Raw genomic sequence first — 17,173 nt, forward strand, 5'->3', positions numbered from 1 at the left:
AGGGGAAGTGGGAGAGGGAGAGAGAGAATCTTTTTTTTTTTTTATTTAAAGATTTTATTTATTTATTTGATCGATAGAGATCACAAGTAGAGAGAGGCAGGCAGAGAAAGAGCGAAGAGGAAGCAGGCTCCCCACGGAGCAGACAGCCCAATGTGGGGCTCGATCCCAGGACCCCGGGATCATGACCTGAGCTGAAGGCAGAGGCTTTAACCCACTGAGCCACCCAGGCGCCCAAGAGAGAGAGAATCTTAGGCAGGCTCCATGCTCAGTAGCATGGAGCCAGACACAGGACTCTATCTCAAGACTGTGAGATCATGATCCGAACCGAAATCAACAGTTGGGCACTTAACTGCCTGAGCCACTCAGTTGCCCCTCTGACTTGTTTTTTCAGTACTTATTTAGATATTTTGCTCATAGGCTTTTCAATACAATCAAATATGGAAACATGACTGCACCCCCTCCAGTATCTAGGAAATTCTTGGAAAAAGAGTGAAATCTGTACATTCTAAAATATATCTGATAGCACAGAAGTACCTGTTATCAGTATTTTCAGTTGAACACTTGAAATAATAAGATGTTAATATGATAGATTTGAATTTAGACAATCTTTATAGTTTTTTTCTTGTTATCTCTTCGAGTTGGTATTGTGTACTCCTGGTACTTTCAAATCCTGTGTATAATTACATTACATGAGAATGGTCTTTCATTTTCTTCAAGTGTATGTAAGAAAACGTAAATGCTTTTCTTTGTTTTTCCAGATTCTTTACAGAGTTGGAAGCAAGACATCAGAGTAATATCTTCATAGATGACATAAGTGACATTGTGGAAAAGCACACAGCCTCCACATTTGACCCATATGTGAAGTACTGCACAAACGAAGTCTACCAGCAACGCACACTACAGAAATTGTTGTAAGAGATGTTATTGAACGTTACGGTGAATAGCCTAACCTCGTTTTAATTAGGTCACATTGATTGAAATTAATTGATCTCTTACATCGTATTTAGAAATGCCTTCTGATAAGCTGTTTCCCAATACTGCTTTCAGGGTGAGGGTGTTTGAATAGAAATATCTAGTCTGTGGACAACTTTCTCTCTAAAGCAATTATGAAATTATGGCTTCTGTTACTGTTTTCCTTGTTGTTGTTTTAAATTACTGTAAGACACAGAGTGACCATTATTCTAAAACTTCCGTTTTCCAAGCCATTAACTGGCCATTGTGTAATTTGCCTGAGGCCAAGAGAGTATTTGAGTTGAACTAGTGGCTAGGATCCAGATTCTCTGCTCTTCTAATCTTCCTTCATTCAGGTGACAACTCCATTAATTTTTTTTTAATAGGAATTGCTGATTTTCCCATTCTGGGTACTTAGAAGTGAAGAGAGAAGGGAAGGTCTGAAGGAAAGCAAAAGAATCAAATGTTCTTAAAGACTTTAATTTGTGAAAATGATGCTTTAAAAATCCTTCCTCACCTTTTTCCCTTTGTCCTATTTAGGTTACTGAGAGTTTTGATGTGATGTGTATGGCTTTAGCCTTAAAACTCAGTGATTGTCTGTAATGTCTTGTTTTATTTCAGAAGACCCTGCTTATCTCACATAGCTCTCTGTTCTCTAGCACAGTGTGCATTGCCATTAACTCAGCTTGGGGGCTGAAAGCTATTATCAATCACCCTCCCCACCCCCGCCCCAGTGGGCTGTGACATTTACCACCACAGCCTGGAGCTCTGGTCAGCTGCTACGCAATGTGTGAGCCCCTGTGGAGGGATTGGGGTTGTTGCAGAGAGAAACAGTGCACTGAAGTTTCCAAGTCTTTGGGAAGGGCTGATTGTGCCCCTTCTTCTCTCTCCACAACCTCATGAAACTCTTGTGTGGGCAGGGGGGAAAACCAACAGCGGGCAACCCCGAATGAGGTTTTTAAGTGCAAAACCAGTGTTGTTGGCACTGTTGACATTTGGTCTGGATAAGCCTTTGCTGTGGGTGCTGTCCTGTGCTTTGTAGCAGGTTTGATAGCATCTCTGGCCTCTGTGCACGAGATGCCCCTCACTCCAGTTGTGACAACCAAGGATGTTTCTAGATGTTGCCAGATGTTCTTAGCGGCATAAATTCACCCCTTGCTTTTCTTAATCCCACACCCGTTCCGGAATCACTGGTAACTGTAGAAGATGCAAATTATATGTTTGAAAACAAAGCTTTGAGTTAGAGCTAAATTTCATTTTGTTTTCACTTTATTTTTCCGGATTTAGGAATGGTGAGTAGGTACTCTTGTAACTCGATACCATTGCCTCTTCATTCATTTACTTCCCACTTCTGTAAATTTGTAGCTCATATGTTTTTCATTGTTCATGTTGATATCTTCATTGCCTATCTTATATCCAGTCGTTACTATAAAAGGTAAACAAGCCATCTGTGTCTATGTCATTGTTTGTTGATTTATATATTAAAAGATCCAGTATATGAATTTATCAGAACATTTTATACAGGCATACCTAGTTTCATTGTGCTTCACTTACCTCACTTTTAACAGAAGGTTGTGGCAACCCTGCGTCGAACTAGTCTGTCGGCGCCATTTTTCCAACAATGTTTACTCACTTGGTGTCCCTGTCACATTTTAGTACTTTTCACAATATTTCAGACATTTTCTTTATTATTGTAGTTGTTACAGTGATCTGTGGTCAATGATTACGACTCACTGAGAGCTCAAGTGATGGTTAGCATTTTTTAGTCATAAAGCATGTTTTAATTAAGGTATGTGCATTATTTTTAAGACACAATGCTCTTGCATATTTAATAGACTACATGACTTTTATACACACTGGGAAACCAAAAATTCTTTTGACTGGCTTTATTGCAATATTTGCTTTATCGTAGTGGTCTGGAACCAGATCCACCATATCTTTGAGGTAGGCCTGGGATATGTTTTTACTTCTTAACTTGAGGAGGAAGTATTTTGAGTTTCTTCTTTCTTTGTTTCTTTTCAGAGCCACTAACCCATCTTTTAAGGAAGTACTGTCACGAATTGAGTCCCACGAAGACTGCAGGAACTTACCCATGATCTCCTTCCTCATTCTCCCCATGCAGAGGGTGACTCGCCTGCCCCTGCTCATGGACGTAAGACATGACCTAATGGCTCTTCCTCTATGGGTAGCTGTGCTGCTATCAATCTGGTTAAGAAAATTATTCTTACTTCACTTAAATCAATGTACTATAGCTCTTCTTCAAATTCCTCCAACTAAATGTAAGTGTTGGAAAGTCTCACTGTGTCTGATATCTTTGGAAATTACCTTCAACTTAGGCTTGTGTGGGCACTCTGAAGATTTCAGATTATATCACTCACTTAACATTTTTTGAAATGGGAAAGATATCAGTTTATTGAAGACAAGGGGCTTGGATTCTGTTTCCAGCTGAGCCACTAGGCATGTGAGCTTGAGCAAGTCACTTAACATCTTCACTTTTCTCAGATTGATCACCAAGATCCCTTCCCTGGAGGGTTCCCAGAGGCTGTGGTGCTTCTGCTGTATGTGGGGATGAGACACACTTAAGCACTAGAAAGGGTGGCTCAGTCGTTGAGCCTCTGCCTTTGGCTCAGGTCATGATCTTGGGGTCCTGGGATCCAGCCCCGCATCTGCTCCCTGCTTGGCAGGAAGCCTGCTTTTCCCTCCTACCCGTCACCCCTGCTCCCCCCCCCCCCCCCGCTTGTGTACCCTCTCTTGCTGTGTGTCTCTGTCAAATGAATAAATAAAAATCTTAAAAAAAAAAAGAAGAAGAAGACATGCACTTGCCCTCATTTTTTATTGTACAAAGGAGGAGGAAAGGCCAGTGTCCTTATTTTAGGAAACATTCATGAAGAAAACAGGGATTTGATTTTGAATGGTGGCAAGACCTGCCTGGGGGCGTCGAGTAGAGACTGTCTGGTCTGAAATGCAGCTGGGAGGACAGCCCACAGCAGCAAAGACTGAGAGAAGAACCAGGTGGCCCGGCACAGCTCCCATCCGGCTGGTGGGCCAAATTGTGTCTTTTTGATCAAGTTAAAATATTTTGCCGTAGTTTTACTTTAAAATTGGATCGTGATGTAAATGTCAGTTTTAAATGTATTTGAGTTTTGCATGTCAAAACACAGGATAAAAATACAGCAAAGAATTATGATTGAGTAAAGTTACAAGATAAATTCCATTTTCCATATTCCGTTATAAATTCACAAAGATTTCCTTAAAGCACTGACATTTTGCCATGAGTAAAAGCATGTGATCCCAGTCACTTTGTTGGCTCTGCTGGCTGGTTGGGGGTGGGGGGCTGGTTGTTTCAGGATTCCCAGCACCCCGCTGCTCTCCAGCTTCATCTCAATTTACTACCTTCCTGCGTTTCCTTTGTGATTTTGGAACTTCTCTCCTTGCTAATATTGGGAAACTTGCAGAATTTTGAAAACTTATTTCTCTGATTTTTTTTTTTTAATTTTATTTGTTTGACAGAGATTACAAGTAGGCATAGAGACAGGCAGAGAGAGAGGGGGAAGCAGAGAGCCTGATGTGGGGCTCAATCCCAGGACCCTGAGATCATGACCTGAGCCGAAGGCAGAGGCTTTAACCCACTGAACCACCCAGGTGCCCTGATATATATATATTTTTAATCACATTTCTCATGTTTAAGGATGGAATGCAGCCAAGTTATCAAAACCAAATTTTGGCTTAAAAAAGGATTATTTGTAGGTTCCCTCCACACTCGTTCCCTGACTTTCCCACTCTGCATCTTTACATTGTTGTTGGCTGTCACTTCTCAGCTTTGTGACTAAAACAAGCATGTCTTTCAGGCACTAGTTCTAATGATCCTTCTTTCACGAAGCCTTCCTCATTGCCCTTCTGAGCAGATTGTCTTTTTCCCCATCTGAACACTCACAGCACCTTGAGAGAAGGGACTCTGATAAGGTAAACTTGGTGTGCGAGAAACCATGTGGCTTTTGGAGAAAGACAGATCTGGGCACAAATTCTGGCTCTCCCACTTACAGTATGATCGCTGGAAAACTGCCTAATTTCATCTGAAGCATAAGTGTAATAAGTTCTGGAGGGATTGGCATGGAAATGAATGAAGTAGTAAATGTTAAGCCTGACAGTAATAGGCAATCAGTGTTTCTTAACTAAATTCATGTATGTAGTGTTCAGGCTTGTCCTGAGTCATGTAAATATGGTGAGTTTTTCAAAGATACATTTGAGGAGCAGCTACTGTACTTTCTTCCATAAAATTTTATCAGCAGTAAAATGTCATTAAAAAAGTTTTATTTTATGAGATTTCTAACATTTTCATAAAAATATGAAACTTTGATCTAGAGAAATATTTCAAATTTTGCTATTTTTAAAAAATGAGAAATGGGTACATTTCTTGCAATGTTATGAATGTTTAAGGTTCTTTTTCTTCTGATAATGTATTTTAGCCACATTTCTTTAGATTCTGTTTATGCTGTGATCTCTCAACCTTCTGTATTTTCTCTGTTTAAGTTTGAGAAAATTGCTTGAATAGATTGGGACTCATAGAATCTAACATACTGTGTTTTACCATGTTGGAGGTTAATGCTGTGAATGGCCAGTGGGCTCAGAAGTCTTTTGGGTCAGAGACCCTTCTGAGATTGTGAATAAAGCTAGAGTCATTCTCCCTAGAAAATTCAGTAGACACAAAATTTTACATAAAATTGAAGTGTGCAAAGACAGCTTAGGACTCAGGATGCCAGCTTTTAGGGACATAAACCAGTATTTTTCATACTGCTTCTGTACACATTAGTGGGTCATGAAATTGATTTTTGAACCATAACCAGTATTTATTTAAAAAGTGGAACAGAGGGACACCTGGGTGGCTCAGTCCTTTGAGCGTCTGCCTTTAGCTCATTGGGGAGCCTGCTTCTCCCTTTCCTCCCTGGTTCTGCTCTCTCACTATCTCTACTGCTATCTGTGTCTCTTTCTCTCAAATAAATAAATATAATATTTTAAAAAGTGAAATAGAATAGAATGTATGGAATGTGATCACAGTTCATAATGTGATTAAATATTTTATAAAAGACCTTTTTTCATTTTTATGTTCACATGTCCTGGTTGCTAATGTAAATGGATTTCTTACAGTGGGTCATAATAAAAAATGTGAGAACCATTGACAAAAGTCCACAGGTGGGACACTCTGCTTCTCACATAGCATTATGTAATAATCCTGACACCTGACTTCCAGCTTTGTATGTCTGGTACTCACGTACATTTAAGGTACCAGTTCCAAACTTACCTTCCATCTCTGTTTGATTCCTATTGCTGTAATCAGTTTCCGCAAATGTGAGAATCTGGCCACCTGGGCAGAATCTAAATGTACTTAAAACATCATCTCTTCAATTTTGCTTCATTTGGAGAGTTAGTTAAACGTGTTGAGATGAACATTTTTAACAATTGAAATGATTCCATTGGCTTTGAATGGATATGGTTTCAAAGATTATTTGTATTCCCATTTACCTTGAATTAGCCCTCTTTGAAGTCAATTTTAGCATCACAAAAATTGCAGTATAGCTATATCAAGAGAAAGAGAAGATCCAGCAGCCTGTTTTTCTTTATCTTTTTATTCAGTGATAGTATCTACAAACATAGTTACTTTGAGTAATGATGACGATGGTAATAATTAGTTTTACCATTCATTGAGGGTCTACTGTATGATAGGCACTCATAAAGAGCTGTATGTGTATTGTCATTTAATCCTGGCAATAGCATTGTGACATAGTTGGCTTTATTCGCATTTTACAGATGAGGAAACTGAGTCTTCTAGAGGTAGGGTTGGTGACTTGCCCACTGTCAAATAGCTAGTAAGGGACAGAACTTGGATTTGAAACCTGGTTCCTCCACCTCTGAAGTCCATTCTCTTATGTAATCATTCCCTGGATTTACTTAGATCCTGTGCATTTAAAGACTGTTTCCTAGTTTTGTCATCAGATTTTAATGTAATCTTTATAGTCTTCCATAATGTCATGTTCAGCATTGTTAAGTTTGCTAAGAGGTTGTGGCTGGACCTTGATTTTATTTTACTTAATAAAATAAATTGATATTTTCTTTTTATTTACTTCACTGCAGACTATCTGTCAGAAAACACCGAAGGACTCTCCAAAGTATGAGGTCTGCAAAAGAGCCCTAAAGGAAGTGAGCAAGGTAACTATTGAAATCTACCTTGTCCCTCAGTAAATCCTTCAGTTTCTCAGAAGAGCACACATCTGGGTTTGATGCTGAGCATTGAGAGTTCTCAAAGCCATTCACATGGCATTCTTTAGGGAGCTGAGAAACAAAATAATGTTTGCTGTTCTCAAATGAAGTGAGTATTTTTATTATTTTACACGGTCTTGCTATAAGGGCCAATAGAGATCTCATTTTCTTTTGTTGTCTGGGTAGTCGTTTATTCATTCTTTCATTCATTAAACAGCTGTTTACTGAGTATCAACTACTGTGCCAGGCATGATGCCAACCCCTGAAAATATGGTGATGTAGACTAGACGTAAGACAGTTGTGGTTAATGTCCTCATGCAGTGTGCTGTGTAAAGGGGAAAGCAGGTGTTAAGTAGGAATTACAATAAAGAATGGGGAGTGACACGGTAGGGAAGGACATAGTGATGTTTTAGCTGAAACCTAAAGCAAGCTGAGCTCTGAACCAGGGCTTGGTGGGGAAAAGAGTGTCTTGAGTATGTGTAGAAACCCAAAGGCAAGAAAAATACTTGGGCATTTGAAGAACTGACATGCGGTTATAGAGCCCAGTCTAGGAAACAATACTGGGGAGCCAATGTTAGGGAAGTGTGGACCTTGTCTTACGACGACGATGCAGAAGGTATAAATTCATGTGTTATAATGGTGGCAGTAGGGGTGGGACCATTTTGAGGCTTTTGTATTGATTAGGCTAGAGGTGACAGTGGCCTTTATGGATGTATAGTAGGCTGTAGAGAAGCGATGTATAATATTGGGGAGGTGGGCACAAAGATTGATTGGGTAAATGTATTTAAGATCATGGAATATCAAGGAGTCAAGGAGTATGGTTGCTGGCTTGGGCAGCTAGATGGATGCTCTTATTTACCTTCACAATAGAAATATAGGGAGAAGTTGATGGGTTCCATTTTGGATATGTGACAATAAAAGTTAAAAAAAATTCTATCAAAGTATAGAATATTCAAGTTGGCTGAATAAACAGGCCAGGAGCTCATTGGAGAGACTGGAATTGGAGACATGGATTTGGGAATCATGGGCATGTGATGATTTCTGAAGCCGGGAGAGGAGATGAGATCACCCAGAAAGAGTGTATAAAGTAAGAAGAGTAGTGAGTCTGGGACACAACCATGAAGACCACCACCACCATTCATCTTGTTTAGGGGAAAGGTACCTAGAGAGAAGACTTAAAAAACAAAACATACCAAAGAAGGAGGAAAACCATAATGGCCTGGCGAATGGCAGATGATTTGGTGGAAGGACGGTCAGCTTGGTTGAGTGCTCCTGTAAGATAAAGTGAAAAATGAGTCAAGTATTTATGGGTATATCATCAGGCAAATTGTGTCCTGGCGCTGGTGGGCGTGGAAGCTGGATTGCCGCGTGTTGAGGAACGAGTGGGAGATGTGGAGATGCTGCTGGCCAGCAAATGTAGCTGCTGCTTCAGCACTGGGGCTGTGCATGGAGAGAGAGAGCTGCAGCTGGAAGGAAGTGTGGGAATGCCTTTTTGTTTGTCCAAAGATTAGAGAAAACGGGGGAGCATTTCAATGCCAATAGAAATGTTGAGCTGAGAGCAAGCAGTAGGTGTAGGAGTCAATGAAGATAATGTGTGAGCTAGGCAAAGCGGGGCAGAGACAGTGGTAGTGCCAGAAGTTTCCCAAACCACTTGTAGCTACCATACCACCTTCAAGTCTGGCACTTCTATTTTTTTTTTTTTTTTAAGATTTTATTTATTTATTTGACAGAGAGATCACAAGTAGGCATAGAGACAGAGAGAGAGGGGGAAGCAGAGAGCCCGATGTGGGACTCGATCACAGGACTCTGAGATCATGACGTGAGCTGAAGGCAGAGGCTTAATCCACTGAGCCACCCAGGTGCCCCAAGTCTGGTACATTTTTGTGCCAGTTTCTGTGAGGTAGTTTTTCTTTCTTTCTCTCTTTCTTTCTTTCAAGACTTATTTATTTATTTTAGACTGAAAGTGAGTTGTAGGGACGGAGGGAGAGGGAGAGAGAATGCTCCTGCAGACTCCTTGCTGAGCATGGAGCCCAGTGTGGGGACTCAATCCCAACACCCTGAGATCACGACACGAGCCGAAATCAAGAGTCGGCTGCTTAACCGAGTGAGCCACCCAGTGCCCCTGTACTTTTGATCAACTCTGAGGTGACTCTGTTTTATGTATTCTCATCCTTGCCAATAGTACCTACAAAATCATGGGTTTGGTGAGCTAGTTATTATTCTAATATACATTTTTTTTTTTAAAGATTTTTTATTTATTTATTTGACAGAGAGAAATCACAAGTAGGTAGAGAGGCAGGCAGAGAGAGAGAGGAGGAAGCAGGCTCCCTGCCGAGCAGAGAGCCCGATGAGGGACTCGATCCCAGGACTCTGAGATCATGACCTGAGCCGAAGGCAGCGGCTTAACCACTGAGCCACCCAGGCGCCCCTCTAATATACATTTTTTTTAAAGACTTTATTTATTTATTTATTTGTCAGAGAGAGAGAGAAAGAGAGAGAGCGAGTGAGCGCACAAGCAGGCAGAGAGGCAGGCAGAGGCAGAGGGAGAAGCAGGCTCCCTGCCCAGCAAGGAGCCCGATGTGGGACTGGATCCGAGGACTCTGGGATCATGACCTGAGCCAAAGGCAGCGGCTAAACCCACTGAGCCACCCACGCATCCCCTACTTTACATCTTTATATTAAAAGTAAGTTTATCTGTGTCTTAGTTCATTCAGGCTGCTGTAACAAAATACCACAGACCAGGTGTGTTATAAGCAACAGAAATTTATTTCTCCTAGTCCTGGTGGTTGAAGAGTCCAAGATCAAGGTTGGGTGAGGGGTCTTCTGGTGGGCGGCAGATTTCTTCTTGTAGCCTTACGGTAAAGGGGCTGAGGGCTTGGTAGAGCCTCTTTTATAGCACTAACCATATCATTAGGGCTCTATCCTCCTCATGCCTTTTTTTTTTTTAAAGATTTTATTTATTTATATGACAGAGACACAGCGAGAGAGGGAACACAAGCAGGGGGAGTGGAAGAGAGAGAGAAGCAGGCTTCCTGCTAAGCAGGGAGCCCAATGTGGGGCTCATGACCTGAGCTGAAGGCAGACGCTTAACAACTGAGCCACCCAGGTGCCCCTACCCTCATGACTTTTAAAGCACCTCCCAAAGACCCCACTTCTGAATACCATCATCTTTGGGGTTTAGGATTTCACTATATGAATTGGAGGGATACAAAAATGAAACCATAACAATCTGTCAACTGCTAAAATTCACCTCTTGCCCCATCAGTGGTGTGTACATCCCACTTCGGGAAACACTAAGTGAAGAAACAGCCTGACAAATGTGAGGTGACCTTAGGTCCCACCACCAGTGGGTCTCTTCTCCGGGACCCCGTATCCTGTGCTGCCTTCCTGGAGGCGGTAGGTAGATGGTCTTTAGGAGATGCTACTAATGAACTTCTAGCATTGGACTTGGAAGAAATTTTGTCAGATTTTACTTGGTTGTTACTGAGAAGTTGAAAAAGAATTCACACAGAAGAGGAAAGAGGAAGGCTGTAGTAATTGTTGAATTGAACTAGGAATGATATTTAGTGTTTTTCAAGAATTTCACACCGCAGTTAAAATAAACCACTACATTCCTTCAGGCATCTCTTGTTCACTGGATTTGACACTGGTAGTTGTAGGAAAGGCGGGCAAAAATGTAATGGATCAGTGAATTGCCTTAATCTGATACTATAAACATATAAAAGGCTCTCTGTGAAGAAATGCCCATCTAGTGACTTGTTTCTCTGCATTTCTTTCTCTCTCTTGAGCACAAGTTATGAACATCAGAATTATTTCTCGAGTCTCCTAGTGGTGTATGGTAGCTAAAACCACTAATACAGCCAACTCAGGAATTAACTTCTTTTTCATCTGTCAAGGTTACTGATGGGGTTTAAAGATTCTGGGAGAACAATAATCAGTACTTTCAACAAAAAGAGTGTATAAATAGAGCATTTGTTGTTCAAAATTAAAATGCAGAAATTTTACTTGTTTGCTTTAGTTGAAAAGAAAAGAAAGTAGGAGTTTCCAGTATTTATTTTAGAGAGTGACACTTGGTATATCAGGGTCCAAGTTTTTAGAAGGAGACTACCTAAGGCCCTTGGGCAAGTGTCTCTACATAGTTACTCATTCTTGGAAAAAATGAGTAATATCTTTTCTGGCAATTAAAATACTAATGAAATTTATTTGTGTAGTATGAATAGTATGTCACTGAAATTCCTCGTACACGTTGCTGAAGTGAGTGTAAGTGCTTACTGAATTTGGGGCCTTAGAAAGACTTAGTGGCCTCATTGAACAAATCAAAAACAAGAAAGATATTTCTGTTAAATAAAAATGTGTTTACTTCCCGATTTTCTGTTCACATGCTGGGGTGGAGCTACGGGGTGGGCGATTGCCCGGAAATCTCAAGTTCAGCTGGTGCGGAGTGGTGTCTGAGGTTCAAGGAGTGGGAGGTTGGAGGGTGGGTTTCTTGTGCCAGGGAAGTCTTTCCTGCCCTCTTCTTGCATTTAGTCTCCTGAAGGGACTAACTGCTTTCATTCTCTCCTCATAAAGATGATACTTCTGTTTGGAGATCTGTTAAGGTATAAGCTTTTCTCCCGGTAGTGAAATAGCCACTTCTCTTTAATCTTCTTCTGTAGCTTACTGGTTCTACCATTTGCAGAAAGGTAGGTATACATATCTGTTTCCCTGGAAAGATCCCTAAGCTATATCGTTACGCGAAGAACATTAAGTTGCAGAGCCATACAGATGGTGTAATGACATCTAGATAATCAAGTGTGTTGATGCTTGTATGTATGTTAGCGGTGTATAGTTACCAGTGTATAGAAATCGTCCCAGAATCATACACATCGAACTTTGAACTGTGTGGAAGGGAAAGATTCACAAGGTTTCTATTTTCACTCTAAGTACTACTTTAAGGTTTACAAAGGTATACTCTGAAAATAAACTAGTAAGTGTACATTATAGAAAACTTGGAAAATTTAGGTAAGAGAAAATAAAATATATTAGTACTTTTGTCAAAAGTAATGACTGTTGGGTCACTTGGGTGACTTATTTGATTAAGCATTTGCCTTTCGTTCAGGTTCTGATCCCACAGTCCTGGGATGGAGCCTGACATTGGCCTCCCTGCTCAGTGGGGAGTCTGCTTCTCCCTCTCCCTCTCCACACCTCCCCCCTTCCCCCCCCACAGCCCCATTCTCTCTCTTGCTATCTGTCTCTCAAATAAATAAATAAAATCTTAAAAAAAATAAGAGAGGGGCGCCTGGGTGGCTCAGTGGGTTAAGCCGCTGCCTTCGGCTCAGGTCATGATCTCAGGGTTCTGGGATCGAGTCCCGCATCGGGCTCTCTGCTCAGCAGGGAGCCTGCTTCCTCCTCTCTCTCTGCCTGCCTCTCTGCGTACTTGTGATCTCTCTCTGTCAAATAAATAAATAAAATATTAAAAAAAAAAAAGAGTAATGACTGCTGTCATTCTACTACATATACTTCCAATGGGATGTCTAATCCAATACCAATATATGGTATAAATGTACCCAGAAAAATTGATTCTTATGGTACCCATTTCACTTACTATTCTACTAGCACTGCCTGGAACATTGTCTTACATAAATGATTGTGCTTATCTCATTATTTCTAAAGACCAGTTTCTAGAAGTGGGTTTGTTGGGACAAAATTTAGGTATTTTTAAAGGCCCCCAAGTACCTTCAAGAAAGGTTGCTCCCAAGTCCATGGCCACCAAAAGATATGTAAATGTCTGTCTTTCTGCACACTTCTCAGCATCAAATATTCATTTAATCTTTGTGAATGTGGGGTGTCTGAGTGGCTCAGTGGGTTAAATCCTCTGCTTTCAGAGCGGGTCTTGGGCTCTCTGCTTAGCAGGGAGCCTGTTTTCCCCACCCTCCTTGTAATCTTTGTCTTTCAAATAAATAAACTCTTAAAAAAAATCTTTGTGAATGCAATAGATTGAAAATATTTTAAATTTATATTTCTTTGTTAGAAAGTTTGAGCTTTTTTTAAAAAATAAATTTGGCTTAAAAAAAGTTAGCGAGTTGAATTTAATAAAGCTTTGACAGCTGCTGAAGGAAGGCATTATTTTAATATGCTGAGCCTGATTTTAATAAAAACACCAGAGCACACATTTGCAAACGAGTTCTTGTCCCTTTGAAATAGTCATTAAAATGGGCTCCACTGATGAGACGATTACTTAAGACATTTGGGGAATTTTCTTGTTTTTAATATGCTCTCTGAAACCTTGTCTTCTGTTGTGGTGGCTGACTCCATGGACTTTTGCTGATGGAATCAATATTTGGAAGTTTAGGAAGTGTGATGATAACCCAAACTTAATGCCATTTTCCCTTCTCATTTTAAAATAGGATAATTATAAAGCAACTGCTCCTCTACCCTGACTCCACCCCCCTTTTTTTAAAGTGACTTAGAAACTGTCTCTGAAGGCTGTTTACACAGAAACATTTGCTGAGTGTTCCTTGTGTTTTTAGGTGCTGGGCTGTGGGCACTAGGCTGACAAATATGGAAATCTCACAATCTCCATTCTCTTTAGAGAGAAACTGTCCCAGATAAGTCCTGAGAGATAGGTGGGGGGTTATAAATCTAGATAAGAAGGAGTCGGTTGGACAGAGTGGACTGAAGGGTGTTCGGGCAGTGGGAATCACACATGCAAAAGGGCAAAGGCAAGATGGAATGTGGTGCTTTGACCAGAAATTTTGTAGGGCTGAGGTCCAGGATAAGAGCAGTTGCCAGATCATGGTGTTGCTAAGACCTAATTCTGAAAGCTCAGGGGAGCCTACTAGGGATTTTATAGCCCAGGCATTTCATGATCAGATTTGAACTTACAAGGACTGATAGTGTTATCATCAGGATGTGTAAGGGTAAGGTAGGAGCAATGGGTGACAGAGAATTTGTAGGCCAGTAATCCAGGGAAGAGGGGGTTTGGGCCCGAGTTCTGGGCACAAGGCAAAGGGAGGGAAATGTTACAGAGGACAAAGGAGAAGGAGGCGACTGAGAACAGTGAGGGCCAGGGTTTCGGACTGGGAAGGTGGATGATGCTAGAACTAGTCACTGGCCTAGAGGACACGGGACCACAGGGAGGGGGTGATGAAGGGGGTGTGTAGGTTTGGTCATTCTCATTTTAGAGTTCGAGCTGCCTGTGGGCCATATAGGAAGTTGGTAGTTGGTGGTAGAACCCAGGGGACAGACCAAATTCAAGAACATAGATACGGGAGCTGTGAACATATTCCTCAAGAGAATTTGTGAAAATGTCTGGAGCCTTGGCCGCCTGGTTAGATTTCCTTTCAGCATACTTAATCCTTTCAGCATACTGCAGTTTCAGATTGCCCCTAATCTTACGCTGGGTGTTTTTGGCCCTTGTTTGTGACTGGGTGTAGCCATCCATCCTTGCATCGGTGGCCTCCAGGTTCAGACTGAAATATAAGCTGTAACTGAAGATAGGGGTACCCCCCAAATCTAGAAATCTGTTAAGCAATTGGAAATCATTTAAGTGTCCATCAGTAGGGAATTGAACAAACACATTGGGGAAAGCCTGTGATTGTAGCATAAATTACATCCTCTCTCTCCCCTGCTGAAAGCCTGTGAGTAACGCTTTTCTTTGCACTCGGAATGCAGTCCAGATGCGTTAAGAACTTGTGTGCTTTGACCCTGGCCTCTGTCCCTTCATCTTGTGCCATCTTCCTTGTGTCAGGCTCTTTTCCTTTCTCAGGCACAGAATCACTTTACCATGATCAGCCCTTTGCTCTTGGTGTTCACTGTGCCCAGACCAACGCCAGGACCAGGTCTGAAAGGGTCTCGAGCCCAGAGCTTCTGTCTCCATGGAGTGTGAGGTTCACCAGCCCCCCCAGCACACAGATGTGTTCTTGTGCACCAACTTGGAAGCTCTCTGAAATTCACAGTCTGGGAATTTTTAATGGAGGTTTCATTCTGTAGGCATGATTGATTCCATCATTGACGATTAGTGGTCAAGCCAATCGCCAGCCTACTCCCGTCCCCAAAAGTCTGGTTGGGGAGGGTCTGGTGGGGCTGAAAGTTACAACCCTCTCTGTAATCACTTGGTTGGCTCCCCTGACAACCAGCCTTATCCTTAGGGGGTTTCACAAGCTACCTCACTAAGGTAAATTCAGATGTGGTTGAAAGGGGCTTGTTAGGAATAGGAAGACACTCATTTCAGCATTATGGCCTTGGAGCTTTCAGGAACTGGGAACAGAACTACATATTATAACTAAAGATGCCCCCCTGGCTCTTATATAGGAAGTTACAAGGGCTGAAGGGACTGTGTGCTGGGAACTAAAAACCAAGACCAAATGAATTTTTTATTATAAATTACAGGCCCCCATTAAACGTCTTGGAATACATTCAGTTCCTAGGTAGTTCAGTAGTTCTAGTTAAACTGAATTTCCCTTAGCTTGGCCATCCTTGAAAAATCATCGATCCTTGGGTTCTACCCAGAGCCTTCCCTCTTTTGGCACCCTGTGTATTGTTCACATGCTTTGCAGGTAGGACTCTGCTTAAAATTTGCCTTTGCAATTGATAGTCTGATTTGGAAGTGGGGAGAGAGGAAAAGCTTGCCCTGAGGCTGGCTGAGGTTTCCCTGGGGAAGGAGAGGAGGAGGACAAAGGAAAGGAGCCAGAAGGTCAGAGACCAGACTGTGGGAGAGCCCTCAGAGCACATGTGTCCTGGAGACTTCTCAGGACTTTTTTTCCCCCTCTGTCTTCACATCTTAATGACACCATCTATAACTGGGTACAATGTCTTCACTGTGTAAGAATGTGAGTTCTTTAACTGTTCGAAGTGAGTCTCTGGAGCTTCCCAAGTGCAGCTTATTTCCTGCGAGAGATCTGCATTTGAGATGGAGGTTTCTCTCCTTGACCTCTTAACCGTCCTTCTTCTTCTTTGTTCTCAGCTGGTTCGACTGTGCAATGAAGGAGCTCGGAAGATGGAAAGGACTGAAATGATGTACACCATTAACTCCCAGCTGGAATTTAAAATTAAGGTATTCTCGTGTTTCTTCATAAACAGATTTATTGCTGCTCTTGCTTAAATCTTATGTAAATAGAGACAGATAGTTAAGGGCAACAAAGTGCATAGGAATTTGCTTTTCAAAGAAGGGCCATAAATTGACCGGAGATGAACTGCGCCGGCTGAGGGCATCATAGAAGCTCCAGGCAGCTCTGCTCCTGCTTATGGTAACCAGATAAAGTTGCCTTTCTCCAGGCCACAAGGTTAGGTTTATCTAACTAGCACATTTCCTCACGCTGCCTCCCTAAATTTAGGAAAAAGGGTAGTTCAAAAGAAAAAAAAAAAAAAAGAATTTTAGAATGGATAGTGATGTCATGACTATTCTCAAAGTGTCCTGCAAAACAAACAAAATCCATAAATTGTAGCGCGTGTTCTCCTCAATTAGGTAAAGACACTCCTCTTCCATTCTGAAAAGAAAAGAAAAGAAAAAGATTGTTAGTGGAGTGTTCTTTTCAAATTAGTTTTTCTTCCATAATTCTTTTTTGGGTATGTGCTGCCTCTCCCTGCTTGTCGATACTGTTTAGGAGTGGATGACAGGATTTGTAAAGAAGAAAATGACTGTTAATGGCAAATCTGGGTCATAGTCCTTTGTTGGCTCACAACTGAGTTCTGCATGGATGCGGGATCACACGATTGTGATTCTGTTGTATTTGTAACTTGTAACTTTAATTAAGCAACTTAAAGTGACTAGTCGTATTTTTTCATAGTAAAAGTGCTCCTAAATTGCGTGGTAGGTATCTGTGAAAGGGATCAGCATTTCATGGTCTTGTGCGGAAAGGAGATTCTCTGCCTTGCTGTTATGGCTGGAGGACCACTGGTTCAGTAGAGCTGTATGCTTTTATTTTATAAATGAGGAATATAAAGCCCAGAGAATACTTAATTGTTAAAGGGATCACTGGGCTAGTGG

The 17,173-nt window shown here is 41.4% G+C and overlaps 1 protein-coding gene across 4 annotated transcripts in view; it reads left to right on the forward strand.

Annotated features, from left to right (window-relative positions):
• Window positions 1–17,173, forward strand: part of ARHGEF26 (Rho guanine nucleotide exchange factor 26) — a 123,845-nt gene that overhangs the window by 66,224 nt on the left and 40,448 nt on the right. For all 4 annotated transcript variants that reach the window (XM_082743312.1, XM_082743313.1, XM_082743315.1 and 1 more), the window contains 4 exons: window positions 759–911; window positions 2,974–3,103; window positions 7,081–7,155; window positions 16,151–16,240. In XM_082743312.1, the coding sequence (XP_082599438.1) occupies window positions 759–911; window positions 2,974–3,103; window positions 7,081–7,155; window positions 16,151–16,240 (448 nt within the window). The remainder of the gene's footprint in view (window positions 1–758; window positions 912–2,973; window positions 3,104–7,080; window positions 7,156–16,150; window positions 16,241–17,173) is intronic.

This window comes from Mustela nivalis (assembly GCF_964662115.1).
Source record: "Mustela nivalis genome assembly, chromosome: 1".
NCBI classification, from domain to species: Eukaryota; Metazoa; Chordata; class Mammalia; order Carnivora; family Mustelidae; genus Mustela; species Mustela nivalis.